The 27,762-nt window shown below is 48.3% G+C and overlaps 1 protein-coding gene across 1 annotated transcript; it reads right to left on the bottom strand.

Annotated features, from left to right (window-relative positions):
- Positions 1-10,064: 10,064 nt before the first annotated feature.
- Positions 10,065-27,514, bottom strand: Npas4 (neuronal PAS domain protein 4). Its single transcript, XM_087908219.1, has 10 exons — positions 27,224-27,514; positions 25,911-26,929; positions 15,369-17,886; positions 14,475-14,626; positions 14,187-14,289; positions 13,797-14,070; positions 13,503-13,612; positions 13,032-13,167; positions 11,471-12,900; positions 10,065-10,806 (listed from the first exon to the last, which is right to left on the bottom strand). The coding sequence occupies exons 3-10, from the start codon at positions 15,541-15,543 to the stop codon at positions 10,778-10,780; spliced, it is 2,409 nt and encodes an 802-aa protein (XP_087764345.1). The 5' UTR covers positions 15,544-17,886; positions 25,911-26,929; positions 27,224-27,514; the 3' UTR covers positions 10,065-10,777.
- Between the last annotated feature and the right edge of the window lie 248 nt (positions 27,515-27,762).

Genomic DNA, 27,762 nt, shown 5'->3' with positions numbered 1-27,762 from the left:
CCCAAGCTTCCGACGAACTTGTGACGCTATGCTGTGTTGGGGGTAACTGGCTGTGAATCATAGCCTCAGACTTCCATGGAAAATGAAGTTCCAGAAGATACCTGCCTGAGAAGTCCTTGGGAAACCCTTGGCCTCCTGTTTTGCCCATTCTCCAGAACATCAAGGGTTCTCTCAGAAGAGAAGCAGAATTGGCAGGTGAGGTGACATTTGCGTTTGCCGTGGATCATATGCTGGATGCTGCATTTTGTTGACTGGATACTGAACATTTAGTTCAGCAAATTTGTCACACAAGATTAATAAATAGACATTGCCTACTACATATGTATCCCTAAATGTATCCCTAAATATAGCCTGTTCAGTCTGCACAATGCTACTCGTATTATGTTTTCAGGGATGAGCATTGACACTGGCTCACTAATGTGCTCTTCCCTAGAGAAGGCTGTTTTCCCACTCTCCGCATTCCTTAGCTGTCTTTGTGGAAGGCTGAGGCATTGTGAGCGTTCCCTCATCCACCTTGGCATTTCTGTTGTGTTGCCCTTGTTCCGCTCATGTTTAGGCAGGCATGTTGGCAAGACTTGGTGAATACAGCTCCTGAGGTGACTAGAAGACATAATCTCAAACACCTGATATTTGATAAAGTAGCAAAAAATATCAAATGGAAAAAAGAAAGCATATTTAACAAGTGGTGCTGGCATAACTGGATATCAACATGTAGAAAAATGAAAATAGACCCATATCTATCACCATGCACAAAACTCAAGTCCATATGGATCAAAGACCTCAACATAAAGCCAGTCACACTGAACTTTATAGAGGAAAAAGTGGGAAGCACACTTGAACACATTGGCACCCCAACAGCACAGACACTGAGAGAAACAATTAATAAACGGGACCTCCTGAAACTGAAAAGCTTCTGTAAAGCAAAGGACACGGTCAACAAGACAAAATGACAGCCTACAGAATGGGAAAAGATCTTCACTAACCCCCACATCAGACAGAGGTCTGATCTTCAAAATATACAAAGAACTCAAGAAATTGAACACCAAAACATCACATAATCCAATTTGAAAAAAAATGGAGTACAGACCTAAACAGAGAACTCTCAACAGAGGAATCTAAAATGGCTAAAAGACACTTAAGGAAATGTTCAACATCCTTAGTCATCCGAGAAATGCAAATCAAAACAACTCTGAGATTCCATCTTACACCTGTAAGAATGGCCAAGATCAAAAACACTGATGACAACTTATGCTGGAGAGGCTGTGGGGAAAAGGGAACACTTCTGCATTGCTGGTGGGAATGTAAGCTGATACAACCCCTTTGGATGTCAGTGTGGCGATTTCTCAGAAAATTAGGAAACAATCTTCCTCAAGATTCAACTATACCACTTTTGGGTATGTACCCAAAGGATGCTCAATTGCGCCACAAGGACATGTGCTCAACTATGTTCATAGCAGCATTGTTGGTTATAATCAGAACCTGGAAACAACCTAAATACCCCTCAACCGAAGAATGATTAGGAAAATGTGGCACATTTACACAATGGAGTACTACACAGCAGAAAATAATAACGACATCTTGAATTTTGCAGGAAAATGGATGGACTTAGAAAACATCATATTGAGTGAGGTAACCCAGACACTGAAAGACAATTATCACATGTACTCACTCATAGGTGATTTTTAAATATAAAGCAAAGAAAGCCAGCCTACAAACCACAATCCCAGAGAACTTAGACAACAATGAGGACACTAAGAGTGACTTACATAGGTCTAATCTATATGGGGAGTAGAAAGTATGAAAATTCAAGATCTCCTGAGTAAATTGGGAGCATGGGGACCTTGGGGGAGGGTTAAAGTGGGGAGGGGAGAGGCAGGGAGGGGAGCAGAGAAAAGTGTAGAGTTCAATAAAAATCAACAAAAAGGGGGGAGGGGAACTACAATGGACCAAAAAAAAAAAAAGAGAGAGAGAGAGAGCCACTGGTTACCAGCAATATGTGGACCACTATTGCACCCTTAGGCTTTGCTGGTCGTTGATGTTGTTCTTAGGTGTCCTAGCTGAGTAGGATTGGAGTTCTGATCCCAGCACCCACATGATTTGTGAATCAAACGGGAAATCTAGCAGTCTGTAACCTTAGCTCTGAGGGTGGGGACAGAGACAGCAAGATTGTTAAGACTTGCTGGTTTCCAGTTGTGGCAAGAAGCTTTATGAGACCCAGGTTTAGGAGAGACCCGCCTCAAAAGAAGAGCGAAGAATGATAGAGAGGAAAACATGATACCCTCATCTGGACTTCATATGTGCAGTCCGGTGTACCCAAAGACATATGTACAAACTCATACAATTAAAATTCATACATTTTAGCCGGGCGGTGGTGGCACACGCCTTTAATCCCAGCACTTGGGAGGCAGAGGCAGGTGGATCTCTGTGAGTTCGAGGCCAGCCTGGTCTACAAGAGCTAGTTCCAGGACAGGCACCAAAAACTACAGAGAAACCCTGTCTCAAAAATAAAAAAAAAATTCATACATTTTTAAAAAACATTTATTATTTATTAAGCGGTGTTCTGCCTATATTCTGCCAGAAGAGGGCACCAGGTCTCTTTACAGGTAAGCCACTATGTAGTTGCTGGAAATTGAACTCAGGACCTCTGGAAGAACAGTCAGGGCTCTTAACCTCTGAGCCATCTCTCTAGCCCTAAAATTCATACATTTTTAAAGATAAGGGGATGGAGCTTACAACAATCTATAAATGTAGTCCCATGGGACCCGATGCCCTCTTATGGTGTGCAGATGTGTATGCAGACAAAACATATACATAAAATGCATAAGTAAATAACTTTGTTTTGTTCTTTGAGACAGGATTTCTCTGTGTAACAGTTCTGACTATCCTGGAACTTGCTTTGTAGACCAGGCTGGCATAGAACTCGCAGAGATCTGCCTGCCTCTGCCTCCTGACTGCTGGAATTAAAGGTGTGCACCACCACCTTCTGGCAAGTAAATAAAATTTTAAAAATAAGGTAGTGAGTGAAAAAAAAACACCCAGTGTTGAGCTCTAGTCTCCACATACACTAGCACACACATGCACTCATACACAAATATGTATGCATACACATGAGAGAGAGAGAGGAAAGGAAAAAGTGAGAAGAAAACGCTGGGATTAGAGATGTGGAGGCTTCATTTTCTACGTTTAACTTAGCAATTATTTAGACTATTTTCAGTAACCTTTCTCTAATAATTTGTGTATATTTGTGTCTGTCTGTATGAAGGCCAGAGGACAACCTTGGGTGTTGTTCCTTAGTAGATTTCCATCTTGTTTTTTAATTTTTTTATATTTTTTACCTTTAATTGTGGGCATATATGGGAGTACTATATGTGCATATTAAGTGCAAGTGTCTATGGAGGCCAGAAGAGGCTGTGTGATGCTGGAGTTACAGGTGATTGTGAGCCACCTAATGCTGAAAGCGGAATTGAGATCCTCTGCAAAACAAAAAGATTGGACTGTAAGAAAGCCTGTAGAACGTTTTCTTAATTAGTGATTGCTTGGGGGAAGACCAAGCCCATTGTGGGTGGTGCTATCCCTGGGCTGTTGATCCTGGGTTCTATAAGAAAGCAGGCTGGACAAGCCAGGAGGAGCAATCCAGTAAGCAGCACCCCTCTATTGCCTCCGCATCAGTTCCTGCCTCCAGGTTTCAGCCTTGTTTGAGTTTTCATCTCAGCTTCCTTCAGTGATGGACTATGATGTGGAAGTGTAAGACAAACCCTTTCCTCTCCAACTTGCTTTTGGTCATGGTGTTTCATTATAGCAATAGAAACCCTAAGTAGGATACCAGTCCTTTGTTTTTTGGTTTGGGAACTTTTGTCGTTTGTGTTTATTTTGTTTGTTTGTTTTTGGATTGGTTTGTTTTGATTTTTGAGACAGGGTCTTGTTATGTGCCCCAGGCTGTCCAGAAACTTGGAATTCTCCACTGGCAGCCTGTTGAGTACTACCACACTCAGTAGAATAGGTGTGCACTGTCACACTCAGAATAGGTGCGCGCTACCATGCTCAGTAGAATAGGCGCACACTGCCATGCTCAGTAGAATAGGCGCGCATTGCCACACTCAATAGAATAGGTGTGCACTGCCACACTCAGTAGAATAGGTGTGTACTGCCACACTCAGTAGAATAGGTGTGCACTGCCACACTCAGTAGAATAGGTGTGCACTGCCATTCTCAGTAAAATAAACCCAAAATTCCTCATCACAGTCTCGATGTGCTGGGCAATCTTCTCCCCATTCACTCTTCTCTTGTTTGCCTCAAGCCCCAGAACCTCATTTTTAGTTCTTAAGCAAGTCAAACACTTTTTCATTCTGATGTCCTTACACATGCTTCCTTTGGGCTTGCACTATTTTTTTATTCTCATCTTTGAGGTCACTCCCACAGAAGATGGCAGTGTAAATTAGTGCCCAGTTATTTTGGCACAATACTTTAAGTTTTAGGCCTTATCTTACCTTTTGCTTCGTTCCCAGTTTGAGTGCAGCTGTCTGGCCAAAGGGATCTTTTTTGTTCCGTGTTCCCAGAACTGAAGGCAGCTCCCGCCTTTGGCAGGTATCATAAATATCTATCACAGGAGAAAAGTAAACGGGTAGAGCTAACGCTTAACTCAGTATTTCTTTCCGACCGTGTGTGTGTGTGTGTGTGTGTGTGTGTGTGTGTGTGTGTGTGAGCATGAGTACCGTGGTGTGCACGGAGGTCAAGCTAACTTACTGGAATCTCTCTTTCCACCATGTGGGACCTAGGGATCAAACTCAGGTTTTCTTTCAGGCCTGGCAGCTTGCCCCTTTACCCACTGAGCCATCCTCTTAGCCCTTGATTTCATGTATTTGAACTCAAGTTCATGTATCTTTCTGGCCCAATCTTAAACTCTTCGTGGTGGTTTGATGATAATGGCCCTTGTGGGTTCATATATTTGAATACTTAGTCCCCAGTTGGCGGACTCTTTAAGAAGGATTAGGAGGTGTGGCCTTGTTAGAGGAGGTGTGTCACTGGATGTGGTAGTTTGAATGCAACTGGCCCCTATAAGATCGTAGGGAGGGGCACTATTAGGAGGTGTGGCTTTGTTTGATGAAGTGTGTCACTGTGGGAGAGGGTTTAGAGGTCTCATATGTGCTCAAGCCACACCCAGTGTTTCAGACCACTTCTGGTTGCCTGTGAGTCAAGATGTAAGAACTCTTAGCTCCTTCTCCAGCACCATGTCTGCATGCATGCTGCCTTGCTTCCTGCCATGACAATAATGAACTAAACCTCTGAACTGTAAACTGCCATCCCAATTAAATGTTTTTCTTTATAGAGTTACCATGGTCTTGGTGTCTCTTCAGAGCATTCGAAACCCTAACTAAGATAGAAGTTGGTACCAGGGACGGGAGGATTTTTTTTTTTTTTTTTTGGATAGGTCAGATCATGTTTTTGTTTGGAATAATATGAACTTTGGGAGTTTGACTTGGGAAAGCAGTGGAATGCTTTAAGAGCTACTTAATGGGCCAGACCAGTAGGATCATGGAAGACAGTGGTGCTAAGAGTTATTTGAACTATGAGGGCCTAGCTCAAGAGGTTTCAGAGGAGCATAATATTAATATAAGGTCTAGAGATCATTCTTGTGATATTTTGGTGAAGAAACTGGCTGCCTTTTGCTCTTGTCTAAAGAGTCTGCCTGAGACTAAAGTGAAGAGTTTTAGATTAATTACCCTGGCATAGAAAATCTCAAACCAGCCTAGTATAGACTCTGTCATATGGTTTTTAGTTGTAACTCTAATGAAGATGTATAATAAAAAGAAGCAAACTGAGTAGAATAATTTACAAAATATAAAATTTGAGGAGAAAAGGGGCACCAGGAAATGGAATGGAACTAAGTCCTATGTTTAAGAAGATAAACAAATTAAGAAAAGGAATATAGGAAGTAGTGACCTCAGGACAAGATCCCACTCAGCTGAATTTCCAACTTGTGAAAAGGAATGAAAGAAAAGCTTAGAGCTGGGTAAAGTGGTGCACGCATTTAATCCCAGCACTACAGAGGCAGAGGTAGGTGGATCTCTGAGTTTGAGGCCAGCCTGGTCTACAGAGTGAGTTCCAGAACAGTCAGGCTTAAGGAGTGAAAGTAACCATTGAAACAAAGCTGGTGAAGCGTAATTGAAAGATCTCTGAATTCAAGGTCAGCCTGGACTACAGATCCAGTTTCAGTACAGCCAAACTTAGGCAGTGAGGAAATCATCGAAAGCAGAAAGTTGGTGAAGATGTAATTGAATGAGAGAGGCATGTCGCAGCCCCAGTAAGCAGCAGAACCTGGAAGCTTTGGCCACATGGCTGTGGAATTAAGAAGAAAGGGGTTATAGAACTTGCCTCCAAGTCTAAGGGAAGACTCTGAGACCAGGCATGATTCAGGGGTGTCCCCGAATGAAGGCCACTGGGTGAAGCTGTGAAGGTGAAGCCTGAATTGCCTTGGAGATTCCAGAATACTGGAGTTGCCAGAGCCATGGGGTACCTGTCGAGAAGAACTGGTAATAGGGAGTGGAACCAGCCCAAGAGAGAAGTGTATTGCAGTCAACAAAGTTAAAAGGAATTAGAGATCTGAAGACTGTTCTTACATCCAACATGGAGCTTCAGAGTTTGGAGTTTGCCCAGCTTGTTTTTGGTCCTGCTTTGGTCCAGTATCCTTTCCACTGTTTTGGACTGGTAATGTAAGTTATATGCCATTACATGTAGGAAGTATGTGATCTTTTTTATTTTACAGGAGATTACAATTAAGAGATTGCATGAATCTCAGAAGAGACTTTGAACTTTGAACATTTAAACGTTGTTGAGACTGTGATAGACTACAAGGACTTTTGAAGTTGAACTAAGTGCATTTTTGCATTATGATATTGTTACAAGCTTATGGGGGCTAGCGAGTGGAATGAGGTAGTTTGAATATAATAGATCTCCCTAAACTCATAGGGAGGGCATTTATTAGGAGATTTGGCTTTGTTGGAGTAGGTATGGCATTGTTGGAGGATGTGCGTCACTGTGGAGGCGGGATTGGAGGTCGCGTATATATGCTCAAACCATGCCCAGTGTTTCAGACCACTTCCTGTCCCTGCAAGTCAAGATGTAGGACTCTCAGTTGTCATCAGCACCATGCTTGCCTGCATACCACCATGGTCCCTCCATGAAGGTAATGGACTAAGTCTCTGAAGAGCCACCCAATTAAACGTTTTCCTTTATAAAAAAAATTGCTGTGGTCATGGTGTCTCTTCACAGCAGTAGAAACACTAACACTGGACATGGGCTTGATTTTGAGGTTTCTCTCTGCCTCTATCTTGTGGATCAGATGTAAACTCTCAGCTACTTCTCCAGTGCCATGACTGCCTGCCTGCCTGCCTGCCTGCCTGATGCCACTCTTTGAGCCATGATAATCATGGATTAACTCCTGTAACTCTGACCTAGTCCTCAACTAAATACTTAATTTTATAAGTTTCCTTGGTCATGACGTCTCCTTACATCATTAGAACAGTAACTAAGACATCTTCTCTCATGCTCCGTGTCCCCGTAACATCAGTTACTCCGATTCTGAAGTTCTCTGCCCCAGGAGGGTTCAGTGTGTCTGTTCTAAGGTGATGATGCTCAGTCACAGGGGCCTCACCAGCCAGGAAAGGAGCAGCTACTTCTCCTTCCAGAAGGTGGCAACATTGCCTCTCTATTTCATTTTCCTCACCTCAGGACCGCGTGGTCAGGCTGGACCTCAGGGTGGGTTATAAGAAGAGTGGCGGCTCAAGTCTGTAATCCTAGCACTTGGGAGGCTGAGGCAGGGGGATTTATAAAAAGTCCAAGGCCAACTTGGGCTACTACATAGTGAACTCCAGGTTAGTCTGGGCTGAAGAATGAGATGCTGTCTCAAAAAAAAAAATGCTGGTGGTACTCACCTTTAATGCCAGCACTCCAGAAGCAGGGCAATCTCTGAGGTTGAGGCCAGCCTGGTCTACAGAGCAAGTTACAAGACAGTCAGGGTTACAAAGAGAAACCCTGTCTCAAAACACAGACAAGCAAACAAAAGACAAGGGGTACTGGGAAGTGGGGCATGATGTACATACAATAAGCATCTATAACTTTATTTTAAAACAACAACAACAAAATCAAGACAAATCAGTGCTCAGGAAGCCAAGGTAGGTGGAGCTTTATGAGTTCAAGTCCAGTCCGGTCTATATAGCAAGTTCCAGGGACTGTTACAACAAACAAAAAACTCAGAGGCAAAACAAACAAGAAATATACAACAAACAAAATATACACTATTGTTACCGGCTGCCAGGAGTTCCATTTCCTAAATACACCCCAATTTCTTAAATTTTTAGTTATAAGTTGAAATAGTATATGTGGTGTTTGTAATGTGTGCATGTGTACAGCGTTGTGTGATGTACATGTAGTATGTGTGCAGTGTGGGATATGTGTGTGTGGTTATATGTACAGTGTACATGTAAGTGTGTGTGCGCGCACAGTCTTGTGTGTGTTCTGGAGTGCGTTAGAAATCTAAGACAGTTTTCAGGAATCAGTTGTCTCCTTTCATCATGGATTAAATGCAGATCATCATGTTTGGCACAAACAACTTTATCCATCTTGCCACCTCGCTGTCCCTGTGGTGAGGAGTGAATGGAACAAAGACAGGGTCCTCTTGGAGATGGTAGTGCAGCTTTTTTTTTTTTGAGACAGGGTTTCTTTATAGCTTTGGAACCTGTCCTGGAACTAGCTCTTGTAGACCAGGCTGGCCTTGAACTCACAGAGATCCGCCTGCCTCTGCTTCCCAAGTGCTGGGATTAAAGGTGTGCGCCACCACCGCCCGGTGATAGTATAGCTTTTGACTCCACCAAATACTCACTAAAGGTGGGAAAGGGTGTCAAGTCCCTGTGAATACCCTCATTTCTGTGAGGGAAGGACCTTCTGAAGGGCCTGGCTCTGCAGCTGGGCTTTGGAATGAGAAGGAGCTAGGACTTTTGTGTTTCTGTGGAAAGATCGGAGCCTGGAGTTGTCCTTTCCTTGAAGAAGTTCTCTAAGTTTCCAGGTCACCACTGCCTTGTAGGTCAAAACAACTTGAGTCTTTGTTGCGCTTCTTGAGCTGGAAAAGACTTTTGTCCAGTCCTGGCAGGGCCTTTAGGTTGCTGTCTTTGTCGTTGCCCTCACTGTATCTGTGAGAAGATGAAAGCTTTAGGCCCCACTCAAAACACAAGTGGTCAGAATATGATATGAATCTGGGTCTTTCTACCTCCAGATTTTCCTTTGCCTGCCACTAACCATACCTGTGGCTATTTTGCCTTTGAGTTTGGAGTTGAATACCATATTATGACATTTTCTCCTCCACTGACTTGTCACAACTCTGCTCTACTTTGCAGACTTGGAGGGGCTCAAAGGAGAGGATTACTTGGACTCCTGCTCCAACCAACACTGCCCTTCTTGGGGAGTCTGTGATGAGATAACCTAAGGTGGTGATTCACTAGATTTTGGAGCTGAGAGAACAGCCAAGATGTTGCTCACCTGCACCTCTCACTAACTGTGTGTGTGTGGGGGCACCTATCATCTAGTTGGTTTATCAGTGAAGTGAAGTTCTATTGTAATGATTTAGATATTTGCTCACTGAGAAGCCCTATGTGAGGTTAACAGGCTACAGCTTCCGATTTAAAGATCTAAGATTCCATAAGGAAATCAGTATCCTACCAGATCAGGACAGAAAGACCAGAAACTTTAAACCCATATCCAGGACCTTCGCCAACCTGGGCCCTCTTGTCTATCCCCAGGCCCTTTGCTCCCCATCACACTGTGAACACTGCAAACCCAGGGCAGAGAGAAGACTCCAGTGTCTTCACTGTAGCATCTGCTTCGGACAAATACTCAGTCTTCTAGCACAGACTGGGCCATGGAGAGTCAATGGAGAAATGAACAAGTTCATGAAGAGATCCCAGGACTGAGAGAAGGTCAGCCCGGTCTCTCTCCCCAGGAACCCCATCTGGGTTCCTTGTGCTCTTTCCTCCCCACCCTTCCCTTTTCACAGTAGTACAGGACACCAGAGGTACCAAAAAGGCAAACTGGACTTTATTATAAAGTTGGCTACAAAGTCACCGCAGCACCACGAGGTGACTACCTGGGCAAGCCCAGGCAGTCGGGCGGCCGGGTGAGTCCTGCACCAGGTACACGCACTCGTGCAAGCACACGTGTGACGGCAGATCTGCCTTCCTCCATCGGAAAGGAATGTAGCGTCTCTTCGCGCCCCCCACCCCAGGCGCGGGGCGCAAAAGTCACAGGAAGGGCCGCCAGGGCGGCAGAGTCCGTCGGAATTGAAATCCCGTTACTGCTTTGTAGAGAATTCTACGTGGGTGTCAAGAGCCCCTCAGGGCACAGGCTAGCCCCTGGTGGGCCATGCCTTTCCCCCACCAAAACCCAGAGGTGGCTTGGCCTCTAGGAGTGGAGAACTGGCCCAGACCCATGGGACAGCGCGGTGGGGAAGTGAGACTCCCCCATTCTCCGCTTGAAATCCATTCAAGGAATCTCACTACGAGTGAATACAGATTGAAATGGAAACTGGGATCGCTCAAAGTTCCTTGATTTTAAAAAGTTGCTCCCTCCCTTGCCCTCCCCCCTCCCCCCTAGTCCTTCAGGGCCTGGAGAATCAGATATATCCCCCTCTGGCCCCCAGAATCCCCCCAACAGTCCCGGGGGGGTGGAGAGCGGCTCCACGTCTTGATGACAATATGCCATACTTGACGACGTTAAGTCACAGACTTATTCAAAACGTTGGTTCCCCTCCACTTCCATCTGGAGAGAGAGAGAGAGAGAGGGCGAGAGAGAGAGGAGAGATTGATTAGTCAAGCCTATTAAGAAAAAGGGTCCTTGAAGGACTCAGGCTGTGTACAATGTTGATATACATTATGGGCTTCAAAGATGTCTGCCAAATGAGGGAATGATCTCCAGAGTCGGCAGATCAGGGGCAATATGGACAGATGGAAGGAAGCTGTGGCTGTAGCTTTAGACAGCACAGGGCCACTGGGCTAGGGGCTCAGCACCATCCTTTCTTTCCCCAAGTTCCATCAACTGTTGCTCTGCATCCCCTTTAGAGGAAGCATTAGCTTTCATCAATTTTTGTATAACTTAAGCAAAGTCTCCTTAACTCTGGGGCCTTGATTATTTTTGTCTAGAAAATAGGGGTGGTGACCAGTCTAGGTCCCTCACAAACTTTCAGGCTTTATGTAAGGATTGTCCATCACTTTATCCCATATCACCTCCTCTGGCCCGCCAGGTCTATCAATCCTTCTTACAGAGATTTGCATTGTCTTTACCCTCACTGCCCACCTTAGTGGTAGATGATATTGTCCACTTAATAAAACCGAGGTTTAGAGAGTGGGAATTGATTCACCTAATCTGCCCAACATCTGACTGGAAGGACAGGGATAGATGCTCTTGGACAATAGGCTGGACTCACCTTCGTGGAAGCTGTCTTGAACTTGGCTCTGGAGTTGATGCAACTCATCAGCAAACCCTTCGTAGGGGAATGTTGAGACACTTGTCTCAAAGGCGGTTTCATAGGTGGCCAAGTCCTCCAGGAAGCTGTGATCTTCTGGGGACAGGTTGTTGCAAGGTGACAGGGCCCCTCCTGGGACCTCTGCCTCAGGATCTCCTGAGCCCCATTCCCCATTGGGGTCTGGAGTAGAGAGATCCATGAAGATGTCTTCCACTGGCGTCTCTTCCAGGAATAAATTGTCAGGGTCAACCAGGAAGTCCAGCTCCTGGCATTTCCAGGGCTTCAGATCCAGGCTAAGCACAGGGGGTCCAGCCCCTGATAGGGACAAGTTGGGATTCAGAGGCTCCAGCCCTCCTAGTGACTCCAGCCCCCCGGTGCCAGCCTCAGCTGAAAAGGGTCTGTCCATGCCCTGAGCCAACTGGCTGATCTGCTGGATGAGACGATCTATCTCATTTTGCTCTTTCTCAGAGTACTGGAAGAAACTTTGCTTGACTGGAGAGGCCTCAGGTGTGAGCAGGCCTTCAGGCACCAGGGGAACATCCACAGAGAGGGGGCCCCGGAGCTGAGCTAGGGCCAGGAGTGTGCAGTCCCCATTACCAGGGCTGCTAGGACTTGGGGGCAACTTCTCATAGAGAAAACTGCATCCCTCCTGGGTGAAGTAAGTCTTGGTAGGATTGGGGCTCAGTTGCTCTGGGAAAGTTTGGCTGGGACTGTTCAGGTGTGCTTGGAATGCGGTGCTGGGAGGAGTCAGCTGCTCATGGGTGGGACTCCCCAGAGGTTCTGGGAATGTGGCAGTGCTGGGAAGCAGCTGGTCTGGGAAGGTAGAAGTGCATGGAGTCAATTGGTCTTCATAGCTTCTGGCTGAGGTTTCGCTCAACTGTCCTTGTAGTGAACTGGTTAGTGGGTCTGGGAAGGTTGCACTGCTGGGTGTCAACTGGTCAGAGAAAGTCACGGTGCTTGGCGTCAGCTGTTCTTGAAGAGAGCTGGATGGAGTGGGCAAGTGAGTCTGGAATGGTTCGTGGAGACTGAAGAGGAAAGCACAGCCTCCTGGCTGATGGGGTGTGTAAGGTGGAGTACACACCAAATCTTTGCTCAGGTCTGCTTGGAGAGAAGGCTCAGGCCTCGAAGGGAATGGCAGGTAATTGAAGTCCAGTTCTTTGGAGGGTTGGGGAAGCTCTTCTGCTGTTGAGATCACACCTAGTTCAGGTGCCCTGGGGAAGGTAGTGCTTCTGGAACGTCCCAGAGCTGGCATAAAGAGTGGGTTAGAACACTGCTCCTGGGAGAAGACATTCTCAGGGAATGAGGGTAGGACGGCTGGGGTTCCTAGGACATACGCAGCCTGGGTGTCTTCAGAGTTTAGCTGCTGGCGGAGGCTCCAGGCTTCCGTGTCACTGGAGGGGAAAGAAGCAGAGGCTTGTAAGGCTTTGCTGTCCATTACCAGAGTCGTTTTCTGAGCTGCATTCTCTCTGTGCTGACCTCAGCTCCTCCTCCTCTCTCCACTGCCCTGTATCTTACAGCTTACCTGATAGGGTAGTTATTGGCAGTAATAGGACCTTCTGGACCTTCTGAGTACAGCATGCAGTAAATCCATGCCCAGCCTCCGTGCTTGGCTTGAAGTCTCACTACCATTTCTGCCTGGATATCTCCATTTTCAGCCACTGAGGAGAAAGAGAGATACAGGGTTAGCAAGCCCATCAAGCAGCACCACCAACACACCCACCTCTCTCACCTCTACACTGGATTGAGGGAAGTTGAATTTTCTCTCTTACTACCCTGACCTGTACCTCTAGGCGGCCCACCTTGACCTTAGCGATGCTTCTTAGCTTTGTCTTATACTGCTTTGACTTCTCACCCCAAAGTTGACTCTCTAGTCTTCAAAATTGTGGGGCTCAGTGTCTCCTCAATGTCAGTGTGGAGCACAGCCCATTCCTGGCCTATCTCCCATGCCTTCTCCCAGCTTCCTGTGTTATCCACAGTCTCTCAGGACACTCACACAGGCGGTAGTGTTGAGAAGAAGCGTGGGCCAGGTCCTCAGGGTGTAGCAGTCCATACCATGACTTACAGAGCAGTTCGCTGCGCTCAAAGCCCAGGTAGATTAGGACACTGGGAAGGTGGAAAGGGTGAGGTCAGCTTTCTGTTTTTCTTACTTGATGCATGCACTTCACTCCCTCCCAGGTTCTCTGCCCACTTAAGCCCCATCCTCCCTGTCCTGAATCTAAGGTCAAGAGTCTAAAGTACCCTTCTTTCTGCCCTGCCTTCTTACTGGAGTTTGAACCTCTAGGCTTACCTTTCAGAGATGTCCAGTAGGGCTAGGTCCTTAGCATGCCGGCTCTGGAACATGGCCAGGAAGAGTGAAGCAGGACCAGGGCCAGGGCCAGGGCCAGGGCCAGGGCGGGGTCTTGGCTCCAGTGGGGCACAGAAAGCTGTGAACACGGGGTTTCCTGCCCAGTAGGCTCCAGGTGGGTGAGCATGGAATCGACCTCGAATAAGCACCAGTTTGTTGCCTGCACTCTGGCGCCGGAGGGACTTGGAGGTGTTGAATCGGCAACGGAAAAGACGATCTAGGTGAGCAAAAAGAAAAACTGACTAAGAGAGTGGGCACCAGAGGAAACGTAGATGGTTGGCACGGGGGAGGGGGACAGAGGAGTGGAATGGAGAACAGAGAAGAAGCCCATACCAGCATCCAGAGCGGAGGGCATGGTGAGCTGCTGGCGAACAGTGAGATGGTCAGCAGGGTCAATGATGTCGTAGATACTGTCACCCTGGGCAACCAGGTCCACCTAGAAGGATGAAAAAAAAGAGGTGATCGTTAGTGAAGGCAGTAAGAGCCAATCTGTGACCAATAGCTTTTCTCAGGGAAGAATACCCCCTCACACCTCCAGGAACTTTCAGTTTCTCAGTAAGGGAGAGTTCATTTTATCCCACATATGCCACAACCCGAGATGCAAAGACTTTCAGTACTCACCATAGAATGGCCCAGATGCTCGCTCACACTTTCAGACAGGTATAGCAATTTTCCCTCAGCTGTGAACACAAGCAGAAATCCAGGTAGTGCTGCCACAATGTCTTCAAGCTCTTGAGCTGAGAGAAGCCCCGTGGGGCCAGCCAGAGGAGTGCCTGTAGGGTGAAAAGATCCGGTGAGTCAGGGTACTCGGGTACAAAACAGAAATGCAGAGGACATCATCTGAGTTGCAGAGAAGACAGGAAATTCTCGCAGCAGACCTAGCTCTGCAAACACCTGTTGACCCTATGCTTGTGGATTTTGGCCAAGAAACCTGTTGCTCAAACTATCTAGCCAGGGAGCCCTCAGACTTCCGAGCCCCGCGGGAACCTCTGCAACACTGAGCGGTCAGCACTGTGGGCAGAGCTCTCCCAAAGGGGTTGGAGTTCAGCACCGCGGACAGCGCCTCTTAGAAAAAGACGGCCGTTTTAAGCACCGCGGACAGCAGTGAATAGGCGGGCTGGTTTCAGGACCTCGGACAGCACCCCAGATAGAGAAAGACCCTCTAAGCATATCCTAGCTCTGGCTGTTCTCCCCAGACTTCGCCTTTGCAGGCTTTCCCTGCCAGGCTTCCTTCCGTCCACTCTCCAGATTCCTGAAGTGCCTCTGAGGCAATGGGAACCTAGACCATTCTATTTTAGCTCTCCATCTCCCACAAATCTGGCTAGAACCATTATCGGTCAGGCTAGTTTAGACAGAGCTCAGGAGAAAAAGTAGTAAGTCTGGAGTCCCCCAAGTCCCTTCTCTCCAGTCTTCCACTACGCTGTCCTAGACAAGCGGCAGTTTCAGCGCGTTCCCTCAGCTCCTCCATCCCTGGTCCCTGTTAGCTATAGTCTCTGGTAGCCCAAGCTTGCTCACCTCCAGCAAAGAAGACACCCTTGCGAGTGTAGATGCAGGCAAGACTCATAATGTGCAGGTAGGATAGCCGGACCTTGTCCGCTTCAGCCAACGGCAGCAGTTCCTTGAGGTTCCGGATCTCGGCGTTGATCTGGTCGCGGCGCGCCTTGGAGGCGCCCTTGGTGGATCGGTACATGACTGCCGGCTGTGGAGCTCCGGCTCCGGCTCCCGAACACCTGCGATCCTGTCCCGATGCACCGGAGGCTTCTTCCTTGCTTCCCGGTCTTTCGCTCAGGCTCTCGCTCGCTCCCGCTCCACTCCTGGGCTCCGCTCGGCAGCGCTGCCCCCCTCGCCTGCCTCGATCTGCCTTATATAGCTCCTGGCAGGCGTGGGGGGCTCGTTTTAGAGACGGGGGGGGGGAGCGGGAGGCGGGAGGCTGGGCTAAAGCAAGCTGCAGCGGGAGCCACTGGCTGGGGAGGGGGGGCGCTCCTCCTCCCTCCCTGGCTTCCTACGTCATCTTGTGACGTCGAACAGGAGAGGGAGGGGGCGGAGGAGGGGGGGAGAAGAAGGCTGCGGAGGGGGCCGGCTGGCGAGATCTGTGCAGAGCCAGGCAGGGAGTGCAGGGACCCAGAATTCCTATTGTGTTCTATTGGGAGGAGGGATAGTGCCCGGGTTAGGGTGGTCTGAAGACCTTGGCAAGAGAGTTTGTAGAAGGCCAAGGGTGGGCTGATACCAACACTGAGTTTTCTAAGGAGGCAAAGAATAGGTAGGTGAAGGGTCCTCTGAGAATTTGCCCCTATCTGCCAGGCAAAGGTCAAAGTCACATGAGAAACTTTCCTTGGTTTGGGGGAAGGGGTTAGATCACATCTGGGGGTCTTTTCTAGGGTCTATTCAATCTGAAAATCCCTTAGCACTTTCAAATAAATAATCCCCTCCTCCCCTCCAAGCCCTGGCCTGAAGGTCTAAATCTCTAGGATAGAGTGAAATGGTGGTCCTGGGAGGGGGGGGGGGGGAGGAGACCAACTGAATTCGGCCTTGATCATATAACCCGGGCAACACAGGAATACAAACATCACCTCTGTGATCTGCAGTGATTCTTCATTCCTTTATCAGTTAACCTTAGCCATTTGTGGGGGGAAACTGAGGCAAGGACCCAGGGCCTGGTGAGGATCTGGGTCTGCATTTGGGCCTCCCCGCACCCTCTCCAGCTTGCCAGCCCCCAAGGCGAGCTGTTCTCCCGCCCTCTTGCCAGCCCCAGTCTCTCCGGCGGGCTGGGGGCGGGGGCGGGGCTGGGGGAATCCCAGCTCCATATTAGGACAGGAATCCTCCGGCGGCTGCGGCTGCGGCGGCGGCGGGCGGGGCCTAGCGGCCTCCGCACTGCTCGGGAGAGCTCCCCCCACCGCTTCAGCGGGGAAGAGGGGGAGGCAGCCAAGAAACCAGGGTCTGCTGGGCCTTCCGTGACTATTGCACCTACCCAAGACCCTTATTTTCTGCCAGGCTCCCCTTCCCATCTCCCTCCGGTTCTTGCTCCATTTTTAGCGCCAAGGCTCCTCATTCTTTCCACTTTTTGCTGTGTGTGTGTTTCCTTTTTTTTTTTCCTTCCTCCATTGAATGTTGGGCAGTCTGTCTTGCTTCTGTGGACTCCCCAAGCTCCTGAAAAATTGCACCTTTGGCTAAATTATCTGTCTTTGTCCAGTTTATCTCCATAGGGTGCCCTTCCTAGTCACTATATGCAATTGCTCTCTACAGAGGGAATGGGTGCCCTTTTTTATCCCACAACCTCATGAAGGAGAAAGCAATAGTCTATGGAAACTTTTTGCCTGAAATCTCATTTAGAGTAAGCACATGTAAAAACACTTTTAGGGCCGGAAAAAAGAAGACCAATTTAAAAATTTGGGGGAGAGGGACAGTCCTGGCTGTAGAAAGCCACAGAGGTAAAGATGAATTTTGACACCAGAGAGAAAATTCTGTGGTCAAGAAAACCCCCATTCCTCTTGGAAAGGGGTGATAGCAACACAAGCAATGTGGAGTGAGGGGAAGGAGTGTTGGAAGAGGATACCTGCAGGAATGGGGCTACGGTTTAGTGGTAGAGCACACTTCTAGCATGCTCAAGGCTTGAGTTCAATCCCCAGTGATGCCAAAGGCAGTGGGGGGAGGGGGAGAAAGAAGAAGTACATGGTTGTAGAGACCATATCCTGATGTTTTGTACCATTTTAGTAGAGACTGAAAACATCTGCTTAAACCATCATGTGTCAAGTGGATTTGCTTGCTTCTCAATACTGAGGATGGGACCAGGGCTTTGTGCATGCTGGACGAGCATTCTAGTACTGAGGCTCATCCCTAGCCTTTCTTCCTCACAGACAGATGCTTTAAGCCTTGGCTAGGAGACATTCTTGGTATCTAAGTTGTGTCTCTCTCCCGGGTCCAGCGAGTCTCCCTTCCAAGCAGTTCGAGCAGCCCGGCTATGACAGCGCGGGGATGGCGGCTACTGTCCGTGGTGCTGAATATTGTCTTGCCAATCAGATTTGCCATGGTCTGCCTGTTAAATCAAAGCAGAGGTGGGCCTCAGGATAGACTAGGGTGGCAGGACGCAGCTGCCATCTTCTTTCCTGAGAATATATATGGGCTTTTTACACGGATGGGGGTCAAGACTCCTGGGCTCTAGGAAATAGTTAAACTAGGCTTAAGAGAGTTAGGCTCAAGGGAAGAATTCTTGGGTTTTTTTTTTTTCAGGAGAATGGACTAGGGATAAGGAACTTTGGAATGGGAGAAGGGTCTAGAAAGGAACGAGGGAGGGGTGGAGGAGGGATCATCCTAGTTTGACTACTCTGATTCAAGTTGAGAAGCTCTGTGTGCCCCCAATGTCTCCTCTCCCTAGGCCAGCTCCCTCTCCTCTTGCCTCCCACCTCCATGAAACTATTTTTAACTGTGCAGAACCAAAAATAGCCTGGCAGCCGCTTCAGGCCGTGGGAGAAGAGCTATTTATATCACCAGTGACGGTTCTGAAATAGCAGGCAGGAGGAGGGGGCGGCTGGCACGCTAGAGAGCTCCTGGCCGCTGCTAAAAATACTGTCAGTGTGAGTCATTCTGGCCTGGCTGAGTCACCCCACTCTCTCCCCCCACCAAGCGGCAGGCAGCAGCAGCAGCAGAACAGAATTGGAAGTCTGAGATGGGGGAGGCATCACAACCTTTGGTTATGGGAAAGTGGGCAAGGAGTGAGTTGGGAAAGGGGCTTTTGGGTCTCTGTGTGTGTGTGTGTGTGTGTGTGTGTGTGTGTGTGTGTGTGTGTCTAGAAGAAAAAGGTGGGGGTGTACAAGAGACTCCCAGCCAAACTTACTGGGTGAGCATGCAGCATTTGCAGTTCTGCCCTCCTGCTATAGGATGCTTGAACAATTGAAGGGGAGATGTGTGTGTGTGTGTGCGTGTGTGTGTGTGTGGTGTGTGTCTGTGTGTACTTGACTGAAGTTGTTTTGCATGTTCTGTATCTGCATCCAAGCCTGTCTGTCTGAACACACTTGTCTATCTGCATCGATGTATCTGTGTGCATGTGTTTTGTAGCTGGGGTCTGCATCCTTGCATGTCTACACATTTACCGGTATCTGCATCTGTATTTTTTTTAATTTGTCTGTGTTTTTCTAAGTCTCTACCTTCCTGTGTTGCATGCAGTTTTGTATTTTGTGTTTACATTTACTTGTTTTACAGTTCTCTCTGTGTGTGTGTCCATATCTGAGCTGGCCTTGGGCCTTTTCTCACAGCACTGGATGGTTGCATAGACTGCATGCTTCCTGAGAACCAGTGCACCTTCCCCTGCCCACTCTGACACCATTTGTTGTTTTGCATCATCTGTCCTTTGCTCATCTCTCACCACCAAGCATCTCTCTAACTCTCAGCCTCTAATCATTTGCAAAGGCCTCTCTGCTGCATGCAGTCTCTGCAGTGGAGAAAAACAACTTCATAGGAACACTACCTTTCCTCTGGAACCATCCTGAATCTTCTCTGGCCTGCAGGAGTAAGTGGTTTTTCATCACTCCATATTTGGGGAGCTGAGAGAAGGGCTTTCTTTAGTTCTAAAAAAATTGCTGGTGTGGGCACAGGCATGTGTAGCACGCACATACACACAGAGACACACACACAACTGAGAGAATGAGAGAGAAAAAAATATCAAGGTCCCTTCTTTACTGAGCAGAGCTCGCATCTGTTGCCATGGAAACCCACCCACTCCTTCCCCGAAAAATCACCAAGAAGAGGTGATGGCATCGAGAAGGGATTGGCTGATTCCTTTCTTTATTTTTTCCGAAAAAGGCCTTTTTATAGCAAGAACAGGCCATGAGATTCCTTGCCCCTGTCTTGCACAGCTTTACTGGGACTCTAGAGGGACATCACCCCTCAACCCCTATTAGAGAATAAGTGATGTATCTTTCTCAGAGATTTTCCAGGAGGAAGATCTCCTGAGAAGTTGGAAGGTGGGTGGAGGATTTGGTTCTTCAGAATATCATGGAGACTCCTGTCTGCTTTTTCTCAAAAATTGGAGCGAGGATGTTGACAGAGGACTATCAGTGTGCATGTGGTGTTTGTCTGCACCCTATGAAGAAGGAAAGGGGAGATGAAGGGAAGGAGAAGGAGGGGAAGGGGAAGAGAGAGAACGAAAAAATGTATGAATCACTTGCTAGGCTTCAGAGATGAAAAGGTGCTGAGAGATGTGGCATTCAGAGATCATCTGAGCAGACAGGAGAACAAGACGACAGTTTAAATTGTATGATGCAATGAATGGGGACGCAAGTTCCCTTCATGAAAGCTCCAGGGAATCTAGGTCTAGGGCTGGCCAGGAGAACATAGAAGCTTACTGCTCCTGACTGTAGTGCCAGCCTGGCTTTCAACGGCCTGCTGCAAAGCCTGGCCACCAGCCACTGCAGCCAAGTTGCTCTCTCAAGTGAACTCCAGCACCCTGCCAAATGTCTGGATGGTAGAGAGGAAGAGAGATTCCTTATTTCCTCCTTGACTTGGCTTGCTCAAGAAATGGGGTAACCAAGGACTGTAAAGCAGACCAAGAATCTGACTCTATTGAAAGATGCATCTCCATCCTAGAAGGTTATCACCACCATGTATGGTAGACTTAACACCACTCAAGTTATAGAGTAAGGGAATGGAGGGGCTTGCTCTGTTTTCTTAGACACTTTCTTTTTAATTTATTTATTATTCATTTACTTATTGTTATTTCTTATTTCATTTATTTATCTATCATGGCAGGGACACACATGTGCCATGGTGTGCATGGGTGCATGTAGGAGTCAGTTCTTTCACTTCGTCACATGGGTCCTGGGCGGGGATCAAACCCAGGTCCTCAAGCTTGCCAGCAAGGGCCTTAACTTTCCTAGCCATTCTATCCACCTCCCCTTAGACACTTTTCCAGGACTAATATGATTAGCATTATTATGTTCATTATATAGTTGGTGAAATGAAGACCAGAAATGGATAATGACAAAGTCACACAGCAAGGTGCAGGCAATGCTGTGCTTTAAACTACCCTCCCCCATATCGAACAAAAGTGGGGCCTACAGATTATGGCCCCAAATAAAGTCTGGTCCATTGCTTATTTTTACAAATGAAATGTTACGGGGACAGATCCAAATCCATTAGTTTACTTATGAATGATGCCCATCTTCACACAGCAACAGAATTATGTAAATGTGGAAGGGACCAGACACCGCCAAGCCAAAAGGTCTACTACCTGACTCTTGACAGAAAAGACTTGCCATCCTTAGAGCAGAGAGCAAGGAAACAACTCTGCCCCAGCCCTCCCCCATCACTGTCTCTCTCTGTAAAGATCTCTGATCTCAGATCAAACCAAGCTGTCACTTAATCTCTCTTTCTTTACCGTCTAAGTAAGAAGACCTTGGGAAGTCCTTACTAATGTCTAGAAACCATGAATGCCTGGTCTCTCCCATACAGAATTCTGCATACCCCATTGACAGTATGAATTCCAGTTGGCAGTGAAGAGGTAGCTTACCCCGTCCATCCCTAGTCTCTTTGGGACTGCATTTGAGAAGATTAGTTGTTTCATATTGGAGGTTAAGTTGTCATCAGGAAGGCCAATTTTTCTTATAAGGAAAGATGAGCATACTGTGAGATATCAGGCTTTCTGCTGTCTCCAATCTGACTCAATGGCATAACACACACCTTCCCAGAGAGGGCGATCAACTTGCTCAGGGTCACACAGCCAGAATGAAATGAACTCAAAACTAAAATCCATGTTTCTTGGTTTCCACATTCTTTCTGTTTTCTTTTTAAAATCTAGGCTTTCTTATTATAATGTTCTTTGGAATTGGTGGACTTGCAATCCCATAAATGTTTTCCAGAAGGTTCTCTGGCAGTGCCCAATCCTGTGGTCATGGCATGCTATGGGATGGAACGCTAGCCCTCAAGTAATGCTGGCTTGTGAAGCATCGAGCTGACTGCAGCTACACCCCTTTGGGCTGTTTTCCTTCTCCTCCAGCCTTTTCATTGTGAGATCACCCCCTCAATCCTACTTGCTCATAGAAGCACTTAGAACGTTTTATCTATTTATGGTTATGAAATCAACAAATCTCATGTGAAGAGGGTACATGCTGGTACCCACGCATGGAAACGGTCAGAACCAGGGAAGTGGGTTGGGCAGAGGTGAGGGATAAGGAGGGATAGAGTGGGTATGAGTGGGGAGACTAGAGCCTGGATGGAAAAATGTAAGGTGTCTGGGCAAGGCTTGTGGACAGGACTGATGGATGGGACCTGCTCCAAGGAGGGGAGAAAAATTAATTCATAGAACACACTTTAAAAATTCAGACTAGGCACCCCACTGCCTCAGGGGCCTCACATACTGTCTGTGATCTTCCTCAGCAGGCAAACTCTTCCCTGCCCCGATGATCTTCTGGTGATGACTACCGCACCCCTGCTGTCCTCACAGCCCCACCTGTACCTCTTCCTTACTGCCCTTTCAAATAATTTGAGACAAGGTCTCATGTGTTCTAGCCTAACCTCAAACTCATTATATAGCAGAGGATGACCTTGAACTTCTGCTCCTCCTGCCTCTACCTCCCAATGCTAGAATTACAGGTGTGCACCTGTTTTGTTGCTGCATTTATCACTCTTAATTATCATGCTTGTTCCTTATCTATACCCCATCCCCTGCCACCATGTTGCCAGCATTCACCATGGGACTGGGCAGGAATCAGGGACAAAGTGGGTGGACGTGATGCTCACTACATGGCCGGCCTCTGTGGTGGATGCTGGAAGTGGGGGAGACATGAGCCTGACTTTAACATCATGGAGCCTCCACGCTGATAAGAAGATAATGCTAGCAAGCCATATGAATGAGAGACTGTCATGGAAGAAGCATCCGGGGTACTTGGGCTGAAACATAAGGGACAACCAAGCATAGGGAGTTGGCAGTGGGCTCCCTAGGGAGGTGTGTTTGAGCTGTTGTTGGGAGTCAAGGGGCCAACTGAGTGGTTGTGCTGGGTGGGTGGAGCAGGGCGGAATGAACTGGAACATGGTCCTGGGGCTTTATAAGGTGTGGTGTGGGTCCTAGTGGTAGAAGCTAACAAGTGCATTAATTAGGTGGACACAAGGTAGTGCTGAAGGGGAAGCTGCCTCCCCACTTTAACCCACAGATATGGCTGCAGGAGCTGTGCTGGGAATGGGCCTGAGATGAGGTGACCAAGACACAGCCTTTAGCCACCAGGGCTGTCAGAAAGTGTGAGGAGCAACCCAGACCTCCTCCCAGGCTGTGCTCTGGTGACCGAGCCTCCGTCCTCCACTTCCCTCTTTTCTAGCTATGGGCATCTTCTGGCATCCTGTTCTCTGCCGCCCGTGTGCACACACAAGCCCCTTGCCTCTCTCTACACCTGTTTCTCATTATCCTCATTATCTTGACTCAGATATCACCGCAGAAAGTCTTCCCGATCAGGTCAGATCTCCAGCTCTAGGTTCCCTGATACCTGTGCTTCTGTCACCAGTCATGACAGAGCAATTTTGACTTTGTTCCATTGATGAGTTGGTCACTGTCTTCCTGGCCTCTACTGGAGCCCCCTGGGTAGGAGTGGTTTGCTTTCTCTGCCATCAGCTTGGAGCAAAGTACCCCCGTATATTTGTAAAAAATGAACAAACAAACAGAAAAAAAAAACCTAGGGGCTGGAGAGATGGCTCAGCAGTTAGAAGCACTGACTACTCTTTCAGAGGACTCAGGTTCAATTCCCAGCACCCACACCCACACCCACATGGCAGCTCACAACTGTCTGAAACTCCAGTTCCAGGGGACCTGACACTCTCATATAGACACACATGCAGGCAAAACACCAATTCACATAAAAATAAATGAATTATTTTTAAAATTCTATAAGACAGAAAGAATTGAGATACTTTTTTCGGTGACAAGAAGATTGAAAGGGGTTGAGGGGCCAACAAGGAATGGAGCTTGCTGCCAAGGCTAACAACCTGAGCTCAATCCCCAGGACCAGCATGGTGGTAAGAGAGAACTGACTCCCACACACTGTCCTCTGACCTCCACCCACAGACCATGGTGCACGGCCACCCACACAGTGCACACAAAATAAACAAAAATGTGACTGAAAGGATGAAAAAGAGGAGTTTGAACAGACAGAATTTTCATGTAGAGGCTGGAAGACAACCAAGGCAGGAGAGACAAGAGGGTGGGGACTGGAGGGAGGCTCGGACCAAGTCTTGCCTCTACTGTGACAATGGCCAGGCATTACTATGTCATGCATCAGTATTAAACTGAGATGTGAGGACAATAAAACTTGTATTAAGGCCTTGATACAAGAACTAGGTGAGGCAAAGGCAGGCAGATCTCTTTGAGTTTGAAGACAGCCTGGTCTACATCGCAAGTTCCAGGACAGTCAAAGTTACACAGAGAAGCCCTGTCTCAAAACAAAACAAACAAACAAATAGAAAAGAACTAGGTGAACTACCTTGTCAAAGCACTCTGAACAAGGCCAGAGGCATGGAAGGAACGGAGTAGGGGATAGGTGTAGAAGGGGAGTGGCCAATATCTTAAGGAGAATATAATTTTGAATAAGACCATACAGAAGTGGCTCAGTTAGGTTTATGGCCCTGTGTGTTTCCTGCATCCTTGGTTTATGAATACTGGATGGAGGCATCCAGGGTAGGGGCTGAAATATCTCCAAAGAGGGGGATAAAGATATCAGTGGAATCCTGAGGAAACCGAGGGATACAGCAACTGATCCTGAGGGTTTGGATTCAGACCCCTTTCTGTGTATCAGCGGGGCATCCTCACCTCCCTCAAGGGCAGAACGGAGCATCCAGGTCGGTACCAATGTATTCCTCAGGAGTCAACAACTGAAATCCTTGGCCATCTTCTAGAAGACAGCCTGACCATGTTCTTACCCAGTTTAAATTCCAGCTCCTGTTTCCCTTACCCCAAAGCTCGTTGTGACTGGTGTCTCCTCTCTCTCTTCTGCAAAGGTTTGTGGGCATCGCAGACCCCAGCTTTACATTCCTGTGTAACATTACCTGAGTGTCCCCACTGATGTGGAGTTTACAGGTGCATCAAGTGCCCAGACCTTATGTACCTGGTGTGGGGATCAGCTCATTAGAATGCCCAGAGCAGATGCCACATGTAGGCTTATCCTGAGCATGCAGAGGAAGCATTTTCAGAGAGCATCCCCATAGGCCTGGGCCAGGGGCAGAAGGAAAACCCTAGGAGCAACCAACAAGAGACTCTAAGAGCAGAGACCTGGGGACAGCCCCACCCCTGCAAATGCTGCAACCACACTTGGCTGAACCATAGCAAGAAGCAGAAAAGCAGCCTTTCTGGTCTGTTGCTGGAGAAGCTTCTGGAACTAGGGAAGGATGAGCACTGTGTGGGTGAGGAGGGGACACCAGGAAGCTGCGGAGGAAAGGACCATCTGGTGAAGGGGAAAGCTCCTGAATGGCCCAGCCCTGGCTGAGGATTCCTCTGCCAAGGATTCAGAGATCTGAGATGAAGAGGAAGTGAGCTTAGCCTCAGTGCCAGCAGACTGTGTTTGAGGCAGAGGAAGGGCCCCAGGCAGAAGGATCAGGAGACAAGGATTCTAGCCCTAACTGCCACCAGCCCACTGGGGACACCATGCAAGCCCCTTCTCCTCTCTGGGCCTCCCTTTCCCTATTTGAAGTGAAAGGTTACCAGTACACTTAGCCTTAGAGTATTATCCTCTCTATCTGGCCTCCTGAGTGTCTCTGTATCCTAGTCCCACTTGACTCAGCACCTCTCAGGCTTTGGAATTGGAATACTGCACGCTGAAACCCAGTTTCAGGTGGGAATGAGCCCATGTGCCCAGTGCTAGGGTCTGAAAGAGCCTGAAGTCTCCAGGGGACTATGCTTCTCGGATCTGGGTGAGCAGAGTCACCTGAGATCCCTGAACACCAAACCTGTATGGACTTGGGGAAATAAATACTTCCTAAGGCTGTAGCTCAGGGGAAAGCAAATGGTTCACTGCTTTTTCCCTCGTTAGATCCAACCCAACCAGGGCCATTCTTACAGGTCTGTACCTACTTCATTAGGGGACTCACCATTGGAGGAGTCTGATGTGGTCCAAAATGCACAAAACAGGACCCTGCTTATCCCGAGGGTGGTCTGCCCAGCCTGAGCCTGAAGTAACTACTGTCTCTGCTTCCTTAACTTCAGTCTTGTGGAAGGAAAAAGATCCTCTCTGCTTGGTCCCTCAGGCAGCCATAGATGGACCCCACAGTCTAGCCCAAAAACCCACTTTCAGAGACTCTCAGAGGCCCAATGGAAGAGGGCGCTCCTTTGAGGACATCTCTCTTGGGTGACTGAAGGCTGGTGCAGAATGAAGTAACCCAAGAGCCACAGCCAAGTTGGAGACAGTAGATCCTGAAACACATCTTTGGCTCACATAGAGCAGTGACCTTGTGTGTCAATCAAAGGCTGGCCTCTGGAGTCAGGAGCCAATGTTCTGGATTGTAATCTCAGCAACAAATATACTGCTTTGCCTTGTGAACTTGGCAAACGATGTCTCTTTGAAGACTGCCTCAGTTTACCCCTTTGTGCATTGTAGGCTTGGCCCTGGCAATGGGTGCCCCTTGGAAGTACCATTCAAGGTTCCAGGGTTAGGTGCTACACCCAGAACCCCAAATGTTAATCTAGTTCAGATCCACTCTGGCTCCCCAACCCTGGTCCAGAACGTCTGGTTGTCCATCTCAAGATGGCCAATACATCATGGTGTCCTCTGTCAGGTGTCATCAGGACTGGGCAAAGGGTCCAAGGGGCTGGGTCCACATGGTTCTGAGGATTCCTGCCAGTGCCCAGCAGGCCACATTTCCATCCAGAAGCCAAGTGGCATTTGCAGGCAGTTGAGGAGAGGTTTGACTCCAGAATGTTCCAGAGAGCTGGTGGGCTGCAAGAAGTCTTCAATGGAAGCAGACGTTTGTAAGTAGCATCCTGGCCATGGAGTCCATGGGGTCAGAAGCTTGTCCAGAAAGGCCACTGGTCCAGAAAACCCACCTAAGATCTGGATGTTGCTGGGGAAGAAGAGACAGCTGGTACGGAGGTGGGGTTGCCTAGCCCTTGTCTGGGTGCAGAGCAAGGGAGGGAGAGGAACAAAATGTATCAGTAGTCTGCAGGGTTAAGAAATAGGGGGTTCTCCCAGGGCCAGGAAGCCAGGCTCCCTGGTCTCAGGCCTATGTTCCCTAGACACTAGTCATGTGACTGGTCAATCACTACTCTTCCCTGTGCCTCAGTTTGCCTTTCAGTTTAGTGAGAGGTCCGAGTTTTCCTGGGATCCCAATCTACTTTAAGCTGAGGCCCAGGAATAAAAGACCTAAATAGGGGCTGAAAGGAGGCCCGAAGGCCGTGAGGTCCTCACCTGGCATTGTCCCTCTTGTGGCCTTGTCTGTAGGATCTCCAAGCACGGATAGGCCTGGCATCTTGTTTCCTTCCAAGGTTTCTATAAGAGTCTCACCTCTTGGGGGCAAGGGATGAGGGGTTAAGGGCAAGACCTCCTCTCTCCAAGGTTGAAATGTCCCCTCAAAGGTGGAGGGCATTAAGATGAGAATGGGGTGGGGCGATGGCTCCGGGGGTCTTTCAAGGCCGGCCAGAACTCCGCCGCTCAGGGGCGGGGGCAGCTCCTGAGCTCTGGCGAAGCCGCCACTCTGCCAGTTGCCTTAAAAAGGCGCCAGCGCGCGCGCATCAGCAGAAGGGCTGCGGCTCTCTTCCAAAATAGGCAAGAACTGGGAGGCCGCGAGAGATGAGCTGCGAGGAGTGCAGACGTCACGCAGGGCCTCCCTCCTCCCGGCCACCCCCCTCCGTCTGCATCACGTTGCCATGGCAACGGAGTGCCGCGGTAACAGATGAATGAGCTTCAACAAGCAGAAGAGTCCACAGAGACGCACACTCCCTCCGCGT

The sequence above is a fragment of the Myodes glareolus genome, chromosome 7, assembly GCF_982192425.1.
Source record: "Myodes glareolus chromosome 7, mMyoGla1.1, whole genome shotgun sequence".
NCBI classification, from domain to species: Eukaryota; Metazoa; Chordata; class Mammalia; order Rodentia; family Cricetidae; genus Myodes; species Myodes glareolus.
The sequence above is the reverse complement of the archived record's forward strand: the minus strand, read 5'-3'. Positions and strand labels throughout refer to the sequence as shown.

Bases quoted from the DNA above. Each gene is read 5' to 3' on its own strand.
- Npas4 (XM_087908219.1), bottom strand. From the start codon at position 15,543: ATGTACCGATCCACCAAGGGCGCCTCCAAGGCGCGCCGCGACCAGATC. The intron at 14,627-15,368 runs GTGAGCAAGCTT...TTCACCCTACAG, and splicing joins GGGTGTCTTCTTTGCTGGAG to GCACTCCTCTGGCTGGCCCC. The intron at 13,168-13,502 runs GTGAGTGTCCTG...CTTTCTCCTCAG, and splicing joins TTCTCAACACTACCGCCTGT to TGGCTGAAAATGGAGATATC.